This window comes from Erinaceus europaeus, chromosome 8 (assembly GCF_950295315.1).
Source record: "Erinaceus europaeus chromosome 8, mEriEur2.1, whole genome shotgun sequence".
Taxonomy (NCBI): Eukaryota; Metazoa; Chordata; class Mammalia; order Eulipotyphla; family Erinaceidae; genus Erinaceus; species Erinaceus europaeus.
Genome location: NC_080169.1, coordinates 70,866,752 through 70,887,276, shown reverse-complemented (window position 1 = coordinate 70,887,276; position 20,525 = coordinate 70,866,752). Strand labels below are relative to the sequence as shown.

Genomic DNA, 20,525 nt, shown 5'->3' with positions numbered 1-20,525 from the left:
GTATGATGAGTCCCACTATGCGATAAGAGTTGGGCTAAACCTGAGTCACGAGCATGACAAAGCAGACACTCTCCCAGGTGAGCTATCCTGCCAGCTATTTGTTAGTAGTACACTGTATATAACACACACACATTAAGTGGATAAAAATTAAATGTTGTTGTTTTGTTTTACTGTTTTTGCCTTTCTGTGCAAGTCAGAAAATTTCATATAAGAGTATTTCGGGGAGTCGGGCAGTAGTACAGCGGGGTAAGCGCAAGTGGCTAGGTGCACAAGGACCAGCATAAGGATCCCGGTTTGAACCCCACCTGCAGGGGAGTCTCTTCACAGGCGGTGAAGCAGGTCTGCAGGTGTCTATCTTTCTCTCCCCCTCTCTGTCTTCCCCTCCTTTCTCCATTTCTATCTGTCCTATCTAACGACGACATCAGTAACAACAACTGCGACAATAAAAAATAACAAGGGCAACAAAAAGGGAAAATGAAAAAATAAATGAAATTAAAAAAAAACTTAGAGTTAGTGAGAAAGGAAGAAACGACAACACCAAAGCCTGCTTCAATACAATGGGGATCGGGCTCAAACCTGGGTCATGCACATTGGCAAAAGAGCACACTATCCAGTGAGCTATTTCACCAGTCTAAGAGTTGTTTATTTAAAATTTTGTTTTAATGGTTACTGGTTACATTAAATGTAAAAATGTATATTTTCTTCTGAAATTTCTTATAATGTGTAATTATGTCATCTGTATGACATTTACAAAATATACTGAATGGTATTATCAAAATGGTTAGAAATTTATGAGAACATTATTTTCCTATTTTTAATAGGAAAAAATATGATCTGGAGAAATCAAATCATATATGTATATCAGCAGTAACTTCAGTTTCAGACCTCAGTGTTTTTGTAGCTATACAGAGAGCACCTCACTGGAAGAAAAAAAAAGGACTGAACCATCAGGGCAAGGAATTTACCAAGAGCAGGAACACTGATTTCTATAAGGAAACATTGCCCTTATTCTACATATTGCCCTATTCTGGCAATATATAAGAGTTTATAAACTTTATTATTTTTTTCTTTTTTCTTTTTTTTTAATATTTATTTTTTATTTTATTTATTTATTCCCTTTTGTTGCCCTTGCTGTTTTTTATTGTTGTAGTTATTATTGTTGTTGTCGTTGTTGGATAGGACAGAGAGAAATGGAGAGAGGAGGGGAAGACAGAGAGGAGGAGAGAAAGATAGACACCTGCAGACCTGCTTCACTGCCTGTGAAGCGACTCCCCTGCAGGTGGGGAGCCGGGGCTCGAACCGGGATCCTTATGCCGGTCCTTGTGCTTTGCGCCACCTGCGCTTAACCCGCTGTGCTACAGCCCGACTCCCCTACAGACTTTATTTTTTAAAAGTTATATATACAGAGCTATGTTCCTTAACCTTGGACACTTCACCCCACCCCATGGCCAAACTAATCCAAGTAATGAAACCAGTTGTCACCATCCACATGTATATGCATGAGAGCAAAGGCAAACACACACATGAGAGACTTGGACTCTTTTAACAAGTTATTTGCATTAGAAGCCACATTATAGAGCCTTGGTGTTTCAAGGAACTAAGCCAACAATCACTTCTTGGTGATACTTGTTTTTCAGGATCACACTTTGAAAACTATTAGAGTAGTGGCTTGAGAAAATCCTCGTGCAGGCTAGTAGGAAAGTCTCCAAAAGAACATAGGAGATCATTTTCTCTCCAAAGTAGATTTTATTTCAGATATTAAACTGAAAAACCCAAACACTGACATTGATAAAAATCACCAAATAATAGTTAATACATTGTAACATTTCTGTTTGTACTCAAAGGGAAAGTTGGTCTTTGTGGCTATCTGTCCCAACAGTTTTAAAAATCATTGATCTAGAAAGCTAGTATTCCAGTCTTTAAACCAGATTCTATCTGAAAATTTTCTTGAAATTTTATGTTAGTATAGATAATTTGACCATCTGTTTTCTGAATGTTACATAAACTTCTCTAACACCATATGTCAAATCAAACATTCCACGTGGCTAACCTGTATGGGATTTCAGTTCTACTTTCCCCAGTTGGCTGACATAAACATCTATGGCACCCTGATGAGTTAAGGCTTCTAGACATCCAGAAGATGAATCTAGGAGGAAGCAAAAAACATAAGCATAGTCAATCTTATTTGAATAGTTAGAATTAAACACTTAAAAAGCTCTGCTTCAATATTAGGGAAAGGAGTAAAGAGTCTTGCAAAACTTATTTTGTTCTTAATTATACCATCACTTGCTTACAAGTGAAAACAATCAGAAATCAGACCCTGTACCTAAATAGCTAATAAAAAGAGCCCCAGTAGTTAATAGGACAACTTATCTCTAAAACCTTATGGGTGGAAAGGGTAGTATATAAGCAGTGGTTTTGATGACCAAGACTATCAAGCATCATTGATATATGCATCTTATTATCAACTTTCAATGTTTAGACAACAACTTTGGAATAAAGAACTCAATATCTGACTCAAAGGTAACTTATAGTAACATCTCTATACTGAAAAGTGCCCTTTATTAGATTTGGCTTATTTTTTATGTGTCAAAAATAAACAACAATGTTGGAAAATCAAGTCATTAGAGACAAATGACATAGAATGGATGGACAGCACTGAGGCAAGTGGCATGTGGTAGAGTGCTGGACTTATAAGTACGAAGCCTGAAGTGTGACACCCAGCACAGCATGTACATCAGAGAACTTCTCTGACTTCTCTTGTGAAATATAAAGATTTCACAAAGTTTGATACTGATTTCCTAGGCACCAACAGAAAATCCTTTTGAAGTATCTCATGCATCCTTAAAAAAATGCCAAGTCAAAATCCAACACTGTAAAAATGTGGACTACATAGTATATGTTTTATCTCATATTGAACAGTGAAATATTTTAAACATGGTGGGGAGCGGGCAGTGGAGCAACTGGTTGAACACACAATGCAGTGAAGCATGTCTTCAGGTATGTCAGCTTTTCTCTCTCTCTCTTTCTCTCTCTTTTTCTATCTTCCCCTCCAGTCTCAGTTTCTATCTGTCCTATCCAATAAAGAAAGAACAGGAAAAAAAAAACCAAACCACTACGGCCGCTGGGAGTGGTAGATTCATCGTGTTGACACTAAGCCTCAGGGAAAAAAAAAAGCTTTATTTAAAAGAAAAAGAAAGCATTAACTTGGTTCCACAAGATTTTTATGTGACTGTAAACAATACTTTTCAGTGCCTCCCAGGGAAATATACAACAGTTAAATAATTATACCCTAAGACATTAAGTAATTTTATCCTCATGTCACCAGTCTTTAGATTTGATAATGACTCTTTTTTGGAATCTGTGAAAAATCTAAAATAAAATTCAAGGTGTGTAAGATAGAGACAGAGGTATAGAGTAAAAGAGACTATAGCATCAGAGCTTCTTTCAGTGACGTGCAGGCTAGGCTTGAATGTGGGTCATGTTTTGCTGGTCCCCAAGATTTGCTTTTTAAAAAGGAGAGCAAATGTGGTATTTTAAAAGCTTTAGAGCAAAACACGAATTTTACTTTGTTTTCTGTAATGCAAATGACTGAAACTAAAAATTGAGTCAAATTAACACTTCATTTTTTGAGGTTTAAAAGATGGAAAAAAAGTTATAGTTCTTGGAGGCTTAATGGATAAATAAACGCTAGAGGGAGATTAAGAAGTGAACAAAAAGTATTAGTCCAGATAGTGGTTGGAAAAGACTCCCACAGAGCTTTCTATAACTACAATTTTGGATAAAGATTTTGTTGATCTGATAGAAACCACTGAGTTTTCTTGAAAAATAACATGTACAAAGGGAAAAACTGATGTCAACTACCAGCTAATGCCACATATAAGAAACAGATATTTATACTATACAGTTTGTTAATAGAGTACTAAGTTTGAAAGGCTCAAGCTCAACTTTTACTATATTCCTTCAGATCACTTATTCTCTCAAAATTGATCAAATATGATCTAAAACATGTCCTTACATTTTAATAATTTTACCTTAAGCTTCAGCATGTAGATATTAAGGAGCATCACATAAAAACCAATTTCTTGATTTCTGCTACCTTTTCCACACTTCCAAAGGTACATCACAAGAACAATGGACAGATTTTTATAGCAACCCTTTGTCTAGCCTATTGCACACTAGCTGCTATCGAGTTTTGCTTTCCACTACTAAATTGTTTTAAGTTGAAAATTACCTGTATTCCTGGAGAAAAGTATTATTTAAAAAAAATGTGAGTCCTGGGGTGGTTGATGATAAGTGTCAGGAGGAAGGAGCATATATAGAGTAGGAGTGCGAATCTAGGAATACCCGAGACTTTGAGCTAGACTAGAAGATACCTTAAAAAAATCCCAAATGATTGGGGAGAATTAATGACAAAATACATTAGAAAATTTTAATGTGAGGGGACAAGGCGGTGGAACACATGGTTAAGTACACACATGACAGTGCTCAAGGACCCAGGTTCAAGCCTCTAGTCCCTACCTGCAGAGTGAAAGCTTGAAGAGTGGTTAAGCAGGACTGCAGGTGTCTCTGTCTCTTTCCCTCTCTACCTATCCTTCCCTCTCAATTCTTTTCTGTTTCTATCTAATGAATTAATTTAAAAAAGAAAGAAAATTTTAATATTACTATGTGAATAGATGACTGAATTAACTGTGGTGAGCATTTCCCAATATATGTATGTTAACTCACTATATGGTGCATCTAAAACTTACACAGCTGTATATCTCAATAAAATAAAAAATTAAAACTAGAAATAAAAGAATAATAATTATAAATAACAACTCTTCACTGATGCTTGTTTTTTTTTTGAAATCAACAGGAAAATACCTGAAATATCTGAATCTCTCTTTTTTTTTAAATTTCTTTATTGGGGAATTAATGTTTTATATTTGACAATAAATACAATAGTTTGTACATGCATAACTTCTCAGTTTTCCATATAACAATACAACCCCCAGTAGGTCCTCTGACATCCTTTTTGGACCTGTTTCTCCCCCAATATTTTTTTTAAATATTTATTTTATTCCCGTTTGTTGCCCTTATTATTTTATTGTCAATAGTTATTATTGTTATTGATGTTATAGTTGTTGGATAGGACAGAGAGAAATGGAGAGAGGAGAGGAAGACACCTGCAGACCTGCTTCACCACGTGTGAAGCGACTTACATACAGGTGGGGAGCCGGGGGCTTGAACCAGGATCCTTATGCGGGTCCTTGTACTTTGCGCCACCTGGGCTTAACCCACTGCGCTACCACTGGACTCCCGTTTCCCCTAACATTTGAATCTTTTAAAACTCATCAGATAACCTATTTTAAATACCCATTTTACTATGTTGAAGCTTCTGATAATCTCTCTCAAGGTCCTACAAATCAATATATTTTTGGTAACTCTTTTGCCTCTATTAATTTTAATTTCTCAAATTCCTCACTGGGCCTTGCAAAGACAGGAACCATTGAGACTTTATTCAGTCACAACAGTATGCAAGCAAGTCCATATGCTTCAATAATCTATACTTTACATGAGTGAAACTATCCTGCTTACTTGAACAGACTCATATCAGGTTTAGTAGCTAACTGGTAGACTTTAATTATTCTCATTAATAAAATATCACAAACATGACTTTTAGAAATATTTAATATTTATTTTGAACATTAATTTATTTTTGAGAGAGAGAGCCCAATGTTGGCTTATGATAGTACTAAAAGTGTATACAAGTTTGTGCATTACCACTGTACTCTCTCCATGTCTTGATAGTTTTTTAAAAGCAGTTAGAAGTGCCAACTGGCAGCTTTTTAAAAAAAATTATTTTTATTTACTTGATAGAGACAACCAGAAATTGAGAGGGAAGGGGGTGATAGAGAGGGAGAGAGACAGAGAGACATTTGCAGCACTGCTTCACCACTCACAAAGCTTTTCCCCTGCAGGTGGGAACTAGGGGCTTAAACCTGGGTCCTTGCACATTATAATATGTGCTCAACCAGGTACATCACCACTTACTTAGCCCCCATCAATTAGCAGCTTTGCACATACCTACTGTGATGTTACCCATGCTGCTCTTTACAGTTATATTACCTAAAAAAGACAGAAAAAAGATATTTTTATATACTAGCGAGAATCCAGAAAGAAAAATACATTATATAGCATCTTAAAACATGACTGGATATCCATGATGTTTTAAAATAAAATTTTTATAATTTTTCATAATATCAAATACCTAGTCAGAGATTTAGCTTCAGTTGTGACATAACTAGTTCTAGGTATCTATGCAAACTTTCTGCTTCCACAACACCTTCAACCTCTGTAAAATACAAAAAGGCCAGGCTATTTTTTCTTTTAGTTTTACCTACTCCATTTACAATCACTGAAAATTAAAAAGCAACTACTTGAGAGCAGTAGCTATTCATAGAAACTTCTTCCCAATAAGGCATATATCATATGGTCTGCAAAGATTATGGGTGCTTACTCTTTCAAATTATGTAATTTTCCACAAACCCCAGTGCTCGAGAAATATACTGCTTTTCTTAGCAAGCAACTGTTCATTCTGTTATGGTTACATGTAAAAGTAAGTTATCAATTTACAGATAAATGCATGTTTCTTTTTCTTCACTAAAAGAAATGTGATTAAGGTTAATACAGTGTATGTGCCCTCATAATCCAAAGAGAGCAATGTCCCTAAAAGATGAGTCCTTTTGGTACATTTTTGGGGGAGAAGGAACAAAAAGATGAGAAGTAGGAAGTTAGGTAATTGCTCATTTCAACTGTTAAGACTATGGAGATAAATTAAAAAAAAAAAAATCATGACTGAACTGTTATCCCTAACAATTTGTTTCCATTTCAGCTACTTTAAATAAGCAAGAGATCCAAACTATTTTGAGGACTGCTTCAAAATAAAGTGTAACTATATTACTATGATGACAAACTATAACAAATTAAAATTTATTTAAAAATATTTATTTGATTAAAGAAACAGAGGGGTAGGAGAGATACAGTGAAGAAAGATACCTGCTTCACTGCTTACTAAAAAAACTAAAACAAAAAAATGAATGTATTAAAAATAGCATGTCTAGTTGCAATTAACAGTTAAAAATACTTATATAAAAGTCATTATCAAAATAAAGAGAATTACAGGTCACCAGAACTATTAAGGAGCAATTGTATAGAAATAAATGAATATGTAGCAAAATGATCTGCTTTATCTAGACATTGTTGTGTTCATATCTAGACAAACTTGTCCTCAAACTATTTTGAACTCAAGACCATAATTTTGTAATATTTGATGAGGTTTAACTATTTGTGTTAAGAATTATTTCTAGTACCTAAATATTCATTCTCTAAGTTTTTTTTTTCCAAATACTTCTTTAAATAACAAGACTTGTCAATTTGCTGCAATGTACAAAGTACAAAAAGCCCTGCTTTTAAGTACCCCCTAGTAACTTATGCTTACATATTAAGCATAAGTTATTACGAGGTTTTGCCAAAGTTCAATTTTACTATAGAAGTAAAATGAAGGAGTCAGGCGGGAGCCCAGTGGGTTAAGTGTAGGTGGCACAAAGTGCAAGGACCCGCGTAAGGATCCTGGTTCTAGCACCCAGCTCCCCACCTGCAGGGGAGTCGCTTCATAGGTGGTGAAGCAGGTCTGCAGGTGTCTATCTTTCTCTCCCCTTCTGTCTTCCCCTCCTCTCTCCATTTCTCTCTGTACTAGACAATAACAACAGTAACTACAACAACAATAAAAAACAAGGGCAACAAAAAGGAAATAAATATTTTTTTAAAAAAGTAAAATAAGTAGGCCAATATATGGGTGGGGGACTTTAATTATGTACTTCCTGAAAAGTGTTCCCAAAGACAATTAAGCAGATACCTTGCCAAGAGAACTGACTTTCCAGCTTATCTAATATAGACATCAGAAAACATAGCTGAATTTAAATCATATACTCTTAAGAAGCATGCTGCAAGTACTATGGAATACCAGCATGCCCTCTGTTATATTTTTGCCATTTGTCTACATGCCATATTTCACCATTATGCTCTCTTCTTTAATTACAGATATTGAAATAACAAGTTAGTTAGTAAAGTAACTTTTCAGCAGACATGTTTTTTAAGTCAGGAAGATATGCAATCAGAGAAAATAGAAAATATTCCAGTACTGAGGGAAGCTAGTATCAGTTCAAGAATATAAATGAACATTTTAACCAAGATTAGCACCAATTTGCTATAGATTCCACATGAATATTTTTATTTAATCCTTAGGCTTTGTAAAGTACAAAAAAACCACTCAGAATTTATCTTTATTTAAAATGCTGCTTCACTGACTTCTCATCTAAATAATTTATGTACATATTTCTTTGTTGTTGGCTCTAATAAGAAAATTCATTAAAATAAAATTAGCTTTATGTGTAAGAGCAATATATTTAATTTCTTGCCAAAATAAACTAGATCATGAGATACTTTATGAACTTGTAAAGGTTAGTCTGCAATTAATTTCTTAGGAGGTCAACTTACTTATGGAAAATCATTCTTATTCTATAGTGAAATGGTAATCTATTACAGTGTATAAGTTTGAGGTATGTTAGTCCTTGGTCAACTTACCATGCACACTTCCCAATGAAATATCACCAGTAGTAGAAGACAGAAACGATGATTCTGTATAAAGATATCTGGCTTTCAGCAAACCATTTTCAGTAGATATATTAACAGAACTTCCCTGTAGTTTATCTACAGTCACAATCTAGTAAAAGAAAAGACTATAATCAGTTCATTATAAAACAACGACTGGGAAAAAGTCAAAATGGCACCTAGAGAAATAGTGGCTAACGACATCAAAATACACACTTCTGGGGGTTGGGTGGTAGTGCAGCAGGTTAAGCGCACGTGGTGCAAAGCCCAAGGACCGGCATAATGATCCTGGTTCAGGCCCCCAGCTCCCCACCTGCAGGGGAGTTGCTTCACAGGTGGTAAAGCAGGTCTTTCTCTCTCCCTCTCTGTCTTCCCCTCCTCTCTCCATTTCTCTCTGTCCTATCCAACAACGAACGACAACAACAATAATAACCACAACAAGGCTACAACAACAAGGGCAACAGAACGGGAAAAATGGCCTCTAGGAGCAGTGGATTCATGGTACAGGCACTAAGCCCCAGCAATAACCCTGGAGGCATAAAAAAAAAAAAACAACACTTCATGGACTTCTGCTCTCCAACCACACAGTCTTCCATTTATTTAGATATTTAATTTCTTTTAATAATGTTTAGTATTTTCTACATAATCTTTTGCTACATCTATTCTGATTGATATTTTCTATGTAATATTATAAAGTATGTTTAAAATACTGTATCTTTTTTAGTTTTATTTATTAATAAGAGAAAGCGAAAAAGAGAGCCAAGCATCACTGACACATGGGATACTAGCATTCAAACTTGGGATCTCATGCTCGAGAATCCAAAACTTTATCCACTGTGTTAACATATAGGTACAGCCTCTCATCTCCTCAGGATAGGTATCGAGGTATCTGGAAGACACAGGCTCCCTCAACCTAGGCCCTTTTTCCTTATCATATACCAGGCTATCACTGCCCATTCCTTTTCCTCCTTCTCCATACTCCCTTGTCTTGGTGCAATATACCATGCTCAGTCCAAGTTCCCTTACTGTCCTTGTTTTTTAAGTACTAACTGTGAGGTCATTCTGTATTGGTTCTTCTCTTTCTGGCTGATGTCCCTTCCCTCAACATAATACCTTCAGTTCTGTCCAAGATATGGGCAAGAAGGTGACTTCATCATTTAAATAATTTTTACTAGTTCTTTAATAATACCTTACAAGATCATAAGATTATAGGAGAATAGTTTGACACAGTACCCACCACTAAAGTCCTCCCCCCACCAGCTCTCACTTTTCCCTCCTCCAAGAAGAACCACTGTAGTTTTCACAGTCTTGTCTTTCAGAGAAATGCAGGCCACTTGGTAACATATAAATTATAGCAAAATGAATCCTTCAAGATAAACATCAAATTAAAGAACCTCAAGCATTATGCATGATAAGAAGGATGAGGTAGAAAAAAATACAAAATACCACCATAGTTCTCCCAGGACTGTGGGTTGACTATACATCTTCCCTATCCCTTTTGTTTTCAAGTTAATGTGTTTCAGTTCTCAATATTATACTTTTGTGAAATAATCTCTTGGTTATCTTTCATTTTCCTACTTTACTAATCATAATCTAATTTACTAATCATAACTGTCAATTCCATCCATTTAGTCCCAAAGGACACATCATTGTCTTTTTTTTTAAACTGCTGAATAGTATGCTCCATTGAGTATATGTCCTGTAACTTTTTCCTTTCTTCTTCTTTTTTGCATTTATAAGGCTCAAATCAATGATTTTTATTCTACTGTTTTATTTAAAAACTCCCTCTCCCTAACTCTAAGTAATCTTAATAGGGGTTCTCTCCCTGCCTCCAATATTTTAAACTTTGAATCAGGAAAATGAAAAGACATGAACCAGAGAGGCACATGGATCATTTGGTCAAACATGGCTGACTCTATGTACCATAAATTCCTTAGTCACTCATCTGTCATTGGTTTAGATGTCTTTTTAAAAACCAGATTAAAGTGGTCTAGGAGGTGGCACAGTGGATAAAGCATTGAACTCTCAAGTATGAGGTCCTGAGTTCAATCTCTAGCAGCACATGTACCAGAGTGATGTCTGATTCTCTCTCTCTCTCTTCCTATCTTTCTCATTATTAAATAAATAAAATATTTTTAAAAATCAGATTATGGTAGTACCCTTCTATCTCAAATTTGATTTATAATAGTTGCTGGTTAAACCAACTTTAAATATGTGGAAAAAGATGGGGGTCAAGGGAGTTGGGCAGTAGTGCAGCGGGTTAAGCGCATGTGGTGTGAAGCACAAAGACTGGGGATAAGGATCCCAGTTCAAGCCCCCAGTTCCCCACCTGCAGGGGAGTCGCTTCACAGGCGGTGAAGCAGGTCTGCAGGTGTCTATCTTTCTCTCCCCCTCTGTGTTCCCCTCCTCTCTCCATTTCTCTCTGTCCTATATAACAACGATGACATCAATAACAATAACTACAACAATAAAAACAACAAGGGCAACAAAAGGGAATAAATAAATAAATAAATAAATATTTTTAAAAGATGGGGGTCAAAAGAGGCTGTATTTTAAGGATCTATTTCACATAGCTGTTTCTTAAACAAGATGTGAACTGCATAGAGTGAAACTGGGAAGTCAGTGAGAAAGCATTTATAGAATCAAAGGTTCATTTACATTTTGAGCCTACTTGTTGGATTCTGTGCATATTTAATTTCTTTAAGCCTAGGTTTATTATGTAAAATGGGGAGGTGAAATACGTAATAAACTGAAAAAAGGGCACATCTGATTAGCTTCCTCCAAAGTAAAAAATTTCAGCTAGCTCCTCATTAGTATATAGACAATGCCATGAAATTATTTACTCATCAAGCATTAAATATTTTACTCTCTAGGAAACTAAAAAACAAATAAAAATACACAAGAGATTTTTCAAATTTGTCTTTGACATTTATGTTTGAATGCAAATATGATAGTTTGGTAATTTACATAATTTCAAAGAACAAAAGCAAGTCGTCATTTAAAGGACAGAGGCTGAAGGAGTCAAATTGCTGTCTTCCTGCCCTTTAGCACCTCCAAGACCACAGCAATGAGAAGTGAGACTAAATGCCATTTCTAACACCTGCCACATAATGTCAGAAAGTTTTTTTTTTTAAATTCCCCAGTTTATTCTAAAGGATAAAATTAAATGTTTGGATTTAACAAGTCTCCATAGGTTGTACAAAAAAAGGTGATAGAAAACAAAAGGTAGTAACAGCAGAAACAATTGTTATGATCTTCTTTTAATTATTTTAATAATAAACTACCTAACAGAACACATACACAAGTGGTATGTTTACAAGATACACTCACAACTCCCTCCCTGTGAACAATATGAATAAAGCTGAGCACAAAATTTAATAAAAGTATTTCAAAAATCCTTAGAAGCTATATAAATATAAGAAAAGGTGACAGATTTTTCTCAGAACATTATCAATTGTTTTAAAATATTATAATACTTTATACTCTTAATGTTACTCTGAATCACAAGAAATAGCAAGTCAACTAAAAAATAGTCTATTTACAACAACCAAAATATCTAATGACTAGTAAGTATAAAGCTCTTGATGAACAGCAGTATTAACTAGTGGTGCCCTCTTGTGGAAAATACTAAGGAAAACTGAGTTTTCAAACTCATCCTTCAATTGCCTAATGGCAAAGTAAACAGGGTTTGGAAAATATTCAAATAACACTTAAGATAAATTTAATTTCAATACTGATAGTATTGTTGAGGGAGAGAAGGCACCATCCAGAAATGGGAGTGGCTGCATGTGTAGGTGGGGGTCCTTGGCTCTAAAGGGGTGAACCTTTGGGGCTCATTCTCACTTTCCCAGGATTACCATGTGACCATCAAGCCTGTAAGTGAGTTTCTTTCTCTCTTTCATGCCCTAACATGTTTCTTAATAAAAGTTTAATTTACTTGAATAATCATGCTCGTTTCCAATTCATTGTTGAGAGTGGCGTGACGGACTCTCAGAATGGGGGACAGATGCTGTCCTCCCCCATCCCTTTCACCCTAAGCGAGAATCATACTTCTAGACCAATGAGCCACCATCCCCCCGTCCCTTTAACAGTATGATTACTTACTGATCATTTTTTCAAAGATTTTATTAAAAAAAATTTTTTTGTGTGGAACCAGGGAAATGAACCAAGGTATTAAGCATACAAGAAAGCACTTAGAGGCCCTCTGTATCAAATTTTTTTTATTCTCCATCCCTAGATTAGGAAGAAGACAGGAAAAACTAAGAAAGGAAATAGAGGGTTAGACAACAAAACACCATTACACCATTTATGGACCTTCCTTGATGCTGTCCATAGTGCTCCTGTGTGATAACATGTACTGAACCAGGTCTCACATGAGCATGCACTCTACTCACTGGATCCTTAGTGATCAATTTTAATCCATGATCACAAAGACAAAATAAACATGAAATAGAATATCTGAAAGTTGTTACTGACTCAAACAAGAAATTAAATGTCAAACTATTAAGCTGCAAACTATAATTTAAACTCTATAAAATTTTATACTCCCAATTTAAAATTTAAATTTACTAATGAACTAAAATGTATTAAAAGGAAATGTTATGCTACATCATTTGTAAAATTTACCCATTGTGTGAACCAATGTGATTAAAAATTACAATTACTGTAATTTTTTTAAGCCACTAATTTGAAGAGATATTAAGTACCCTCATGTTTAGTGCAGCATTATTTGCAATAGTGTGGAGGTGGAAACAGTCAAGTGCCCATCAAGAGGTCACTGGATAAAGATGTCGTATATATACACAATGAAATGCTATCCAACTATGAAAAAAGAAAATGAAATCTTGCCATCCTGAACATTAATGAAGACAAAGGGAACTATGTTGTTAAGTAATTCAGTAAAAAACAAACATCATACGATTTCACTTACATATAGCATATAGCAAGCCAAACAAATGAGTGAACTAAGCAAAATAAACTTTAAGATTACACAATCAACTAGTGGCTATCAGGAGGAGAAAGGGTGAGAAAATTTGGCAAAAGTGGTCTTTTAGATGGGGAAGGATAGAGCTGAACTTTCAGAGCTGGTGAGATTGCATAATGGCTATACAACAGACTTTTCTGCCTGAGGTTCTGAGACCCCAAGTCATAAGCCAGAGCTCTGATCTTTCTCTCTCTGTCTGTGTGATTAAAATAAATAAATAAGTAAATAAATAAACAAATAAAATTTAAAAAAGAGAACTGAACTTCTGTGGTGAGATTAATGTATTAAATACACATGTTGATTTGCAATTACAAACACCTAAAAGTACTATAATTAATACAATATTTCTTCAATAAAATTAAGTTTCAACTTACACTTTTCTTTGATGCATGAATATCTATGTCTCCGTAAATTGTTCCCAGACAGGTCACATTGCCTCCTTTTGTTTGCACATTTAATTTTTGACTCTAAAATACAAATACAAAAACTCAGAGAAAAAGAGAATAATTATGTTTGACTTATAAAAATTTCTAGCATTTTGTATATTTCTTTTTTAAGTATTGCATTTATTCATTTATTGGGTAGAGACAGAGAAACTGAGAGGGGAGGTGGGAGATAGAGACAAAAAGCAATAGCTGTGCACTAGGGGCTTGAATCCAGGGTTCTTCTGCACTGTAATGTCTACACTTAACTAGAAGTGCCACCACCTCGCTCCCCACCCATATACATTTCCTTTTAAATAATGATGCAACAGCAGTAGAAAAATTAGGAATAAAAAAGGAAATGTTGGGGGGTTATTTAACATAATGGTTATGCAAAGAGACTCTCATGCCTGAGGTTTCAAAATACTAGGCTTAATCCCCAGTGCTAGCATAAACCAGAGTTGAGCTGTGCTTGGGGGGGTTAAAAAAAGCACTATTTGTAATAACATAGAAAAGAATATTATACAATTAAAGTGATTAAATAAGTCTTATGAACTCAAGTAGAATAAGAGATACCTGAATAGTCCAGCAGCATTATAGAAGGGTTTGGTAATCAAAGATCACAGTGGTGATAACGAAGACAAGGGTGATCACTGTCACTGTTCTCATCATTATTAGCAATCATATTAATAATGCTTATCGCTCTGACATTTTCTTTGCACCAGATACACTGTTCACTATAGAACCATAAATTAGTCTTTACAACAACACAAATAGTTGGGGATCCTATTTTTTTTTCAAATGTTTATTAGTGATTTAATATTGATCTACAAAATTATAAGATAACAAGGGTATAATTACATATAGGGTAAAAATATAATATAAAGGGTATAGATATAATAAAAATAAAAAGGATTCTACCTTTTTTTTTAGAGGAATAAATCAAGAGTCACTAAGTTTAAATAACTTAATAAGACACAGGAAATAACAAAATCTAAACAAAGTCAAGCTGTGTTTGATTTTAAAACCAAAATTCTTTTTTAAAAATATTTTTTATTTATTGGATAGAGACTGAGAAATGGAGAGGGTAGGGGGAGATAGATAGATAGAGAGAGAGATACTACAGCCCTGCTTCACCACTTGTGAAGCTTACCCACCTGTAGGTGGAGACCAGGGGCTTGAACCTGGGTCATTGCACACTCTACTGTGAGCACTTACCCAGGTATGCCACTGCTTAGCCCCTTAAAACCAAAATTCTTATGGTTAGAGTGGTTTTAAGAAGATTTTAATAGTATTTAGGCTAATAGTCCACTGACAGTTATGCTTCCTAACACACACTTCCGAGAAACTACAACCAAGTGAAAAAAACCTCTTGGTATAAATAAAACAGCAGTTAGCTGTTTATCATAAGCCAGTTGGCTTCCTCTGCTAGACCAAAAAAGGAAAAAATGTTGAGACTTGATCATAACTGCTGTGACAGAAACTACTAGTTCACTAAAAGCCATTTCCCCAAAATAATAGTATAATTCAGCACATGAAAAGATATTAAAATAAAAGAAAAAATATTATTTTCCAATAATGTTGGAAATTTGATCTCTTCACCAATAGAAAGTATGTCAAAATACTGTGTCTCATTTGCAGGTTGGTGCCTCTAAAGAGTTAGTGTACATTCTCTGTTCTCTGGCCCTTTCACCAAATGATTGCAGATTATAAAAAAGCTCTAAGAGATGGCAGAAGCAGAGATGGAACAGAATATTGAATAGAAAAAAGCCACCCACACACTTGGATACAATGGTGAACATTTAGATGCAATGTTCATAAATGGAAATGGTTCTCCTCCCATTTTTTTTCTTTCTTTTTTACATGACTGTGGAGGTTGGTCTTATGTAGTATCAGCACACAGAACAGCTGCTTATTAGATAGGTCCACTTGAAGAAACAATGTGGTGTATGTAAATCTTTTTTTTTTTTTGTGCAGTTAAGAGAAACAAGCTTTAATTTTATTAGAGACATCACATGTTCTATCTATGTTCTTAAAGTATCTTGTTTTGCCATATATGTGGTTATACTACAATTATGAAAAGACTGAGTCACTAATGAGGAAGGAAAGCTGCAAAAGCAAATTCACATTACCACCAAAATCAGTGAAATATCAAAAATAGGAAGAAAAAAAAAGCTCAGAATAACTACACACTTTTGAGTGGCTTTACATAGGAGACTAGTAAAAAAATAATATATATATTAATTTTAAATACCTATTTGTGTTACAGCATAGACTACTTCATGTTTAGAGACATGAATTTGAAATCTAATTGTATATAATCAAAGAGGTAAGTAAATGAGAAACTATAGAAAACAGCATCTCAAAGACAGCTGTTATTTTAAAATCAAGGAATTTAATCCTAGCTTATAAGAATTTTCAAAGTCTGTGGAATGTATACAGTGTATACAAAATTTTACACATATTTGCATTTTTCTAAAAAGAACAGATTTTTAAAGAGCTAAGACTAAGACACAAAAATGTTGAGAACTATGGTTACAATCTAGCTTATCTTTCCAAAAGTGTGAAAAGACCATAAAATTTGTTAATACAGTTAAAAATGGTAAACAGTTAAAAAAGTTGACATAAATCAGAAACTACTCAGTATAATGTACATGATCATACAAATTTCTAAAATGCAATTATGTAGCATTCACGGAGTTAAGGGTCTGGTGTCTAAAATTTTTACTTACCTATCCTAAAAGTCTTGAGTAAATGTGGCATTGCTGTGTACTTTGCTTATACAATATGAAATGTGGAGAACATGAATTTGGAAATCAGAAAGACCCAAGTTCAAATTTCTGCTCAATTTATTAAATTAATTCTCAATCTCTGGTGTTTTAGTTTCTTCCTTGATAAAGGGGAAATAATTTAAGCATTAAATGCATTCCTGGTATATAATAACTCAATAAATAGTACTTATTATTATTATTGTTGCCATACATGTTTTATTACACAAATCAAATACAGTTCAAGTCCTTAAAATGAGTGAAAAATAAACTTACATTACCAAGGGATCACAAACGAGATATTATACTTAAGAGTATTTTGCTATGTCAGTATTCATCAATTATTACCAACCATGCTCCCCAAAAGATTTAACAAAATTAAAACAAAAACAAAACAAACACCACCAACTACAGAAAACCAGAAGAGGTTTTGCTTAGAATGAAGAAGAAGAACCAGAAGAAGGCTTGCTTAGAATGGTGGACCTTACTTAGCGCCAAAGACAATTTTGCTTCACAGAGACATTTGGCCATGTGTGGAAATTATTTTTCACTGTCATAACTGAGGCATATGCTATCACCATTTAGTAAGTACAGGCCAAGGACTGTTATCTTAAGTGCACAACAAAGAACTATCCAACAAAAACTGCCAATAGTGTCAAGGTTAAGAAGCCATTTTTCATTTTATACCCACACTGACAAGAAGAAAACTGATCTGAGAAAAAGTCAGAATAATTAAATGCATCAAAAGATGAATGCAAAGAGCCAAACATCAGTATAGCAGTTTCTAATTCTGGTGTAAAATAGACTCTTAAATTATTGGACAATAGTCTAGATGAAATTTTACAAAACTAAGTAATTGATGAGTGAACGATATTGTATTTTCATCCAGTTAGTTTTTCAGCATTAAGATTTCACAGTACAATCTTTTGACACGAATCTGAACAAGTTTGTTTTGCTAAATTAAGTATGTGGGAATATTCTTTAACCTTTTACAATTTTTATGCAACTAAATTGATTTGAAATTACCCCTGTGTGGATAGACTCTAAAAGGTATGAGTGTAAATAAAAGCAGTAAGAAGAAAATGAAATTAGATTAAAATTTTCAGTACTGAATCAATTATTTATTCTAATTAATGTTTATAAGTTTAAAAATGATAATATTTTGCAATTAATAGGTAAAGATGACTGATTCTTCCTCAAGAGCAGTATATGTCACCATTTCTCAGTCTTAATAAAGTTCATATATAGAAAAACCAGTTAACATCATCTTCAATGGGTAAAAACTGAAAGCTTTCTCCCGAAAATCTAGAACCAGACAAGGATGTTCACTATCACCATTATTATTAAACATAGTCCTAGATGTCCTCACCATTGCAATAAACCAAGAGATATCAAAGGTATACAGATTGGAAAGGAAGAAATCAAGCTATCATTATTCACTGATGACATGATAGTATACCTAGAGAATCCCAGACTCCAGTAAAAAAAACTAGTGGAAGCAATAGTAAAGCAGCAGGATACAAAATTAACAGTGATAAATGTGTGGCACTTTATGCAAATGACAAATGAGAGGAAAGGGAATTAAAGTACTTAATTCCATTTACAATTGAACTCCCCAAAATAAAATACCTTGGAGTGAATCTTTACAAGGAAAACTATAGACCATTGATAAAATAGGGAATCATACAAAGAAATGGAAGAACATTCCTTCTTCCTAGAGTGGAAGAATAAACATTATTAAAATGGCCATTTTACCAAAGACAATCTATAATTTCAATGCAATCCCTGTCAAGTCCCAATGGCATTCTTCAAGGAAATTGAATAGCTCATCCAAAAATTTGTGTGGAACCAAAAAACAAACAAAAAACAAGAATAGCCAAAACACTTGACAAAAATGAGTAAAAATGGAAATATCAGGCTCCTCAACTTTAGTTTATATTAGAGCAATAGTAATTAAAATAGCATGGTACTGTGATAAAAATGGACAACAGGATCCACAGAACAGAACTGAAAGCCCAGAAATAAACCCACACATATATAATCACCTAATACATAACAAATGGCCAAAATTATTCAGTGGGAAAATTTGAGAAGGACTCTTCAACAAATCATGCTGGAACAATTCTAAAGCTGCCATGTAGAAAAATAAAACTAGATCATCATCTAACACCATGCATCAAAGTCAGATCAAAATGGAACAAAGATCTAGATATTAAGAGCAGAAACTCTAAAATTTATATAAGAAAATATTGGCAAAACATTGCAGGTCTTAACACCAAAGACATATTTGGAGAGTCAAGTTCATGGACATGTGAATTGGAAACAAGATTAAATATATAGGACTTTATCAAATTAGAAAGTTTCTATACTTCGAAAGCAAACTACCCAAGGATAACCAGGCAACTCAATAACTAGAAGATATTTACACATCACACACCAAATGATTGACATAAAAAATTTATAAAGAAAGGAAACAATAACCTAATAAAAAATGGGCCAAAGAAATGAACAGGCAGTTCTCAAAAAAATCAGATACATATGGCCCACAGACATGAAGAAATCCTCCATATCACTTGTTAATAAAGAAATAAGTAAAAATCAAACACACTGATTGCTGGGCGGTTGCGCAGCAGGTTAAGCGCACATGGCGGAAAGCGGGCAGACCAGCATCAGGATCCCAGTACTAGCCCCCAGCTCCCCACCTGCAGGGGGTTTGCTTCACAGGCGGTGAAGCAGGTCTGCTGGTGTCTATCTTTCTCTCCCCCGCTCGATTTCTCTCTGGCCTATCCAACAGCAATGACAACAACAATAATAAAAATGACGATAAACAAGGGCAACAAAAGAAAAAAATAAATAAAATTAAAAAAAAAAACTAACACACTGAGATTGAGATTCTACTTCACACCTGTGAGAATGGCCTACAGCAACAAAACTGGATATGACAGGCACTGGTGGGGTTGTGGAGAAAACCACTGCTGATGGGAATACAGTTGGTGCAGTCCCTTTGGAAGATGATATGGAGAGTCCTTAAACAAATAAAAATGAAATTACCATATGACCTGGCAATACCACTCTTAGGCATTTACCCAAAGGACATACAAACACTTATCCAAAGGGACATATGCACCCCATATTCATAGCTGCATTATTCACAGTGGTCAAAGAGTTTAAGCAGCCTAAGTGTCCATCAACAGATGACTGGCTAAGGAAGCTATGGGACATATGTTCAACTGAAAATTAGGCGGCAATGAAAAATAAATAATAAAAAAAGACTGTTGTGTCCTTTGGGATAAAATAGAACTGGGGGTGATTATGCTTAGCAAAATAAGCAAAGAGATGAATGACACTTACTGGATGGTTTCACTCATTTGTGGAGTCTAGAGAACTGATAAACATAAACTGCAAAACAAACAAAGGAAGCAAACTGTTTCTAAGATTTGTAAAAACTATGATAGTTATCTATGCAAAGGGGGGGGCAGGAACACAGAACTTTGGTGATGGGTGTAGGATGGACCTATACATGAAACCCTACAATTTTGTAACCTACCAAAAAATAGTGATAAAGAAAAAAAAAAATATGTGCCACCAAAGTTCATAAAACTATCAAGTTTGGAAAATACAACTGTATAAAGTTCTGGTAACAGTAACTGGTATATTATCTGGTATATTTTAAATAACCTAGAGCTGACACAAACC

General features: G+C 34.5%; 1 protein-coding gene across 2 annotated transcripts in view; it reads right to left on the bottom strand.

Moving 5' to 3' along the window:
* FAM185A (family with sequence similarity 185 member A) overlaps positions 1-20,525 on the bottom strand; it is a 40,373-nt gene that overhangs the window by 14,213 nt on the left and 5,635 nt on the right. For both annotated transcript variants that reach the window (XM_007530804.3, XM_060196365.1), the window contains 4 exons: positions 14,014-14,106; positions 8,629-8,767; positions 6,070-6,111; positions 2,051-2,146 (listed from right to left, as the gene is read on the bottom strand). In XM_007530804.3, the coding sequence (XP_007530866.2) occupies positions 2,051-2,146; positions 6,070-6,111; positions 8,629-8,767; positions 14,014-14,106 (370 nt within the window). The remainder of the gene's footprint in view (positions 1-2,050; positions 2,147-6,069; positions 6,112-8,628; positions 8,768-14,013; positions 14,107-20,525) is intronic.